General features: G+C 25.0%; 2 protein-coding genes across 2 annotated transcripts in view, besides 9 other annotated features; both read left to right on the forward strand.

Moving 5' to 3' along the window:
- Window positions 1-19: 19 nt before the first annotated feature.
- Window positions 20-65: a microsatellite.
- A 13-nt stretch (window positions 66-78) lies between these two features.
- Window positions 79-192: a sequence feature (AT_rich).
- Window positions 193-584: 392 nt separating this feature from the next.
- Window positions 585-634: a sequence feature (AT_rich).
- A 272-nt stretch (window positions 635-906) lies between these two features.
- Window positions 907-969: a sequence feature (AT_rich).
- A 97-nt stretch (window positions 970-1,066) lies between these two features.
- Window positions 1,067-1,133: a sequence feature (AT_rich).
- Window positions 1,134-1,185: 52 nt separating this feature from the next.
- On the forward strand, window positions 1,186-2,640 carry EDI_194650 (uncharacterized protein; the record flags this gene model as incomplete). Its single annotated transcript, XM_001736720.1, has 1 exon — window positions 1,186-2,640. The coding sequence occupies one exon, from the start codon at window positions 1,186-1,188 to the stop codon at window positions 2,638-2,640; it is 1,455 nt and encodes a 484-aa protein (XP_001736772.1).
- Window positions 1,835-1,865: a sequence feature (AT_rich).
- Window positions 2,641-2,646: 6 nt separating the features above from the next.
- Window positions 2,647-2,744: a microsatellite.
- Window positions 2,648-2,708: a microsatellite.
- Window positions 2,745-3,226: 482 nt separating the features above from the next.
- Window positions 3,227-3,256: a sequence feature (AT_rich).
- Window positions 3,257-3,384: 128 nt separating this feature from the next.
- The window catches only part of EDI_194660 (serine/threonine protein kinase PAK, putative), a gene marked incomplete at both ends in the record, with an annotated part of 1,510 nt that continues 158 nt past the window's right edge, over window positions 3,385-4,736 (forward strand). Inside the window, 2 exons of the mRNA XM_001733299.1 lie at window positions 3,385-3,404; window positions 3,499-4,736. The exon at window positions 3,499-4,736 is cut by the window's right edge and continues 158 nt beyond it. Coding sequence (XP_001733351.1) covers window positions 3,385-3,404; window positions 3,499-4,736 — 1,258 coding nt within the window. The remainder of the gene's footprint in view (window positions 3,405-3,498) is intronic.

Below are 4,736 nucleotides of genomic sequence, written 5' to 3' on the forward strand. Positions count from 1 at the left end.
TTTCTCATATTATTATACTAATAAAATAAGAAGAAAAGAAATAACAAAAAATAAATATGAAATAATTAATATATACCCAATTATTAATATATTATTTATACATTCTTTTTTTCATTAATTTATCAATAAATTAGAATAAAATAAATAATAAAACTATTAAATTAAAATATAAATAAGTATTTATAATTTTATCTTCTCGAATATTTTATTTTTTGGTAGTGTTTATTTTCATTTTAACGTTCATTTAATCTATTTTCTGGAACATTTCTTATATAGTTAATAATAAAATACCCTCACTTGATAGTGTAAGATTAATCGAACAAACTAGTGAATGTAACTAAGAAATAAGAACATCAATAAACAAAGCAGTATGAGTTGACTATTTTCATACTTCAAACCTGAATTGGAAAAGTCAAATGCAACATACAATGATTTCTAGCTATCTATAAAGGTATTATTAATACTGTCACTAGTATGAAAGACTTTTTTGGTCCCAAAAACATATATAACTTAAGATTTAGATGATTAAGACTAATGTATGGTAAGGATTTTAATGAATACAAGAAATATCACTTGGCTCAAAGTAAATAAATATATCTTTAGTTAAATATATTTTTGTTTATTAAATAATAAACAATGTATTTTATTCACAATAGATAGGCATTGTTTCTTTTTTTAGAAATTAAAGGGTGTATATTTTTATTTTTTTGTTTCATAGTCAGGAAATTTAAACTATAAATTTTATTTTTTGTACTTTGCTAATAATGAAGTTGGTTAGAAAGATATAAAAATGAAATAAGGAAATAACAAAGGAAATATTAAAGAAAATAAAAACCTAAAAAAAACATGAAAGATAATTTGGAAAGAGGATTTCAAATGAAATAAATAAATGGATTGATGAAAAAGTTATAAAAAAAACTTAAATTCTAAAGAAAAATTTTAGTTTAAAAGTATTGTTATAAATAAAATCATAACCAAGTATATTTCATGAAAAATTAAAAATGAAAAATTCTTTTTTTAACACAAACCAAAAAATTTGAGAATATTAAAGGATAAAAATATTCTCTTTTTAAATTTATTATTTATTTCCGATAAATTGAAGATATTATTTATTGTTATTTTTTTTAAAAATAGTTTGTACATTAATACGGCTTTTGATATTGTTAACTTGAAAACTTTCACTTTATGCTACTTATTCTTTTCAGTATTGTTTATTTGGTTAATAGTCAGATAAGTGGATGTATGACTGACTTTTTTGTTGCAAATAAAGAATATACTTCTAACTCATTTAAAATTAGTTTTCAAATTGACGAGGATTATTATTCTTTTATAAATAATTATACACAAGTTATTTATGGTCATTCAGTAAAAGCTGGATGTTATGTGTCAAGAAACGTTATTACAGAAACTAAAGGGAATAAAAGTCATCTTAGATATGGTCAATGTCTTGAACTTGTTGGTCCCACAAAGATTCCAATACATTGTTCTATTGTAGGAACATTCACTGGAACAAATCCATCAATGCCTCAATATGTTTATGATACTCTTATTCTTTTACCAGAAACATTATACAATACTATTGCTTTACCAACAAAAAATATGGCCATTAAAATTTCTCAAGTAACAATGAGAGAGGTTGATTGTGGGTTTTCAACATATCCATCATTATATGTTCATTCTGTTTCTAATTCAATGGCTAATGTTACATTAATTAATACAAATAAAATTATTGATGGAATTCAAATTGGAAATACTATTTATAACAATGATAAATGGGGATTTTATTTAATTCCAACAACTTCAGATACAATTTCTGTGCTTAGCATATATTCTGAAATTATTGTAATTAATAATATTAAATTTAAGCCATCTTTTATTTATCAATCTAATTCTAAATTCCCTTCTAATACAAGAGAACATTGTGAATTTAAACCTCTTACTGTATTATACGATGAAAATAGTTCAAAGGTTATACACCCATTATTAAAAGGTTATTTTATGCAAGTAAATAGTGATTGGTCTTTTATAAACCATTATACAAATCCAGTATTTTCAAGTGTAGATAATCATTTAACAGCAGTTTTTGCTTTTCAATCTCCAGTTCAACAATTTGACCATTTTAGTTATTTTGAATGGCAGGCAATTGTATCAGGAAATTATGAATTTATGTTTGCTTATACTGGATTAGGTGATTTAGGAAATCCTGTTGCAAAAGATGTAGTTTTAAGTTGTTATGTTTCCCAAACAACCCAACTAAAACAAAATTATAATAATACTCATACTTTATACACAATCAAAATATTTGCAAATCCACGTTGTACCATTTATGGAAATGGAATGACAATAACCTTTTATAATACTAGTAACACTGTATTTACTACAAGATATGCAAAATATGTTTTAAAACCTTCAAGCCAAACAGCTTGTTCTTCAAAAGATGCTTATTGTAATGGAATGGAGTGTGTACCACCAAATGTAAATACTAGTCAATGTGGATTATATTGTGGTGTTTGTAGAGTTGGTTATTCATGCTCTGAATTAGGTAAATGCGTTAAAACTATTTCTTTAAATACAAGAAATTCTTCCCCATCATATCTCTTCTTTATAGAATTTTTGATGATAATTATTCTCTTATTCTAAATAAAAATTATTCTTTTTATTTATTATTCTTTAATTTATTTTATTTTCATATTATTCTTTTATTTTATAGTTTTAATTATAATCGAAAATTTATTTTCCTTTTTTGTTCTTAAAAGGACTCTACTTTTTTGAATTCATTGATAATCTTATTAACCATTGCTACAAATAGTATTTCATTAAAAAAGATATTTTAGTTTCTTTGTTTTTTATTTTTGGTCTTCACTTAGAGAAAGACAATATAAAATAAAAACTATTTTAATTGAAACGTTTGGTATAAAGAAGTCCAATCAAATTATGACAATTTTATTCAAGATATTAATAAAGTATATTTATTAGAATCTTTTGTTGAGTATTTTCTATGCATAGACTGTAATCAGAAAATGTTTTTGAGTACGTTATTTTAGAGTGTTTGACTTTTTGTTAAATTATTCTAGACAATTATTACAGTTAATAAATAAAGAAATAAACTTGTGTTAAAAAATTAAAGGGATATTTCTAATAGTTTTAAAGAAGGGAATTGTTAAAAAATATTTATTCTTTTACAAGACATGATAATAAAAAAAGTACTAAATAAATAAAAGGCTGGTTATATTTATTTATTAATAAATATTTTATTCAACAATTTCTTCAGGAAATATAAATCAAAAAACCTAAAAAATTTAAAACAAAAGAAGAAGGAAAAAAGTCCAAAAAGGATAAATTTAAAATTTCTTAAAAAAAAGGAAAAGAACTAAAAAAAGAATAATGGTAGATAACCCAAAAGAGTTTGTTTCAAATTTTTTTGTTAATATACAAAGAGATAGTAAAGGAGATTGAGAAAATACCAGAAATGTAATGAAAAGAAATTTACTTTTAAAGTGATTTGGCGATCGAGATGATCCCACTTCCTGGAGCAGGAAAAAAGAAAAAAAAGGGAATTTTCAGTAAGTTGTTTGGTAAAAAGAAAGAAGAAACAACTGTTCTTACTGTTCAACAAGGTACTCATATGACATATGATGAAAAAGCTGGAATCACTGGATATCCACCACAATGGGAAGCATTTATTAAAGGGTCAGGTCTTATCAAAGAAGAAATTGAAGAAATCAAAACAGATAAAGAACAAAATGCTGCATTTGAAGATGTTTTAAAATTCCACTTGAAAACTGAACCACAAATTTTAAATCAAATATTACCATCTAAGACATCGGAACAAAATGTTGAAGAAGAAGATGATGACACAGCTGAAATGCCAGACATTCAAAATCCAGAAGAAGTATTGCCAGAAAAAGAAAGTGATTTAACATTAGAAGATTTAGCAGAAGAAGGATTACCAGAAGATTTTTATGAAAACTTTAGTAAAATTGGAGAAGGTGCTGCTGGAGAAGTATTTGTTGCACAAAATAAACAAACTGGAAAAGATATGGCATTAAAGAAATGTATTATTACATCGAAAAATGAAAAAAGTTTAATTAATGAAATAGAAATTATGAAAAATTGTAAACATCCTAATATTGTTTCTTTCTTTGGGTCTTACCTTGAAGAAGGGTATGTTTGGGTTGTTATGGAATTTATGGATTCTGGCTGTTTAACAGAAGTATTAACAGAATATGAAAATGGATTCAAAATGACAGAACCCCAAATGGCTTATGTTCTTAGAGAAGTAATGAAAGGATTATTATATTTACATCAACGACACAAAATTCATAGAGACATTAAATCGGATAATATTTTAATTTCATCTGATGGAAGTGTAAAAATAGGTGATTTTGGATATGCAGCACAATTAACTTCTCAAAGAGATAAGAGGAATTCTATTGTAGGAACACCTTATTGGATGGCACCAGAAGTTATTAGAAACAAATTATATGATGCAAAAGCAGATATTTGGTCTATAGGAATTATGATAATGGAAATGACTGAAGGTGATCCACCTTATATGGAATTACCACCTCTAAGGGCATTGTTCTTAATTACTACCAAAGGTATTCCACCATTAAAAGAACGTGATTCTTGGTCTCCTGATCTAGTCAAATTGGTAGAAAGTTGTTTAATGAAAGATCCAAATCAAAGACCTACCTCAGAACAAATTTTGGAATCTCCATTTGTTGCAACAAATT

Source organism: Entamoeba dispar, genomic scaffold (genome assembly GCF_000209125.1).
Source record: "Entamoeba dispar SAW760 scf_1105229460033 genomic scaffold, whole genome shotgun sequence".
Classification (NCBI taxonomy): Eukaryota; Evosea; order Mastigamoebida; family Endamoebidae; genus Entamoeba; species Entamoeba dispar.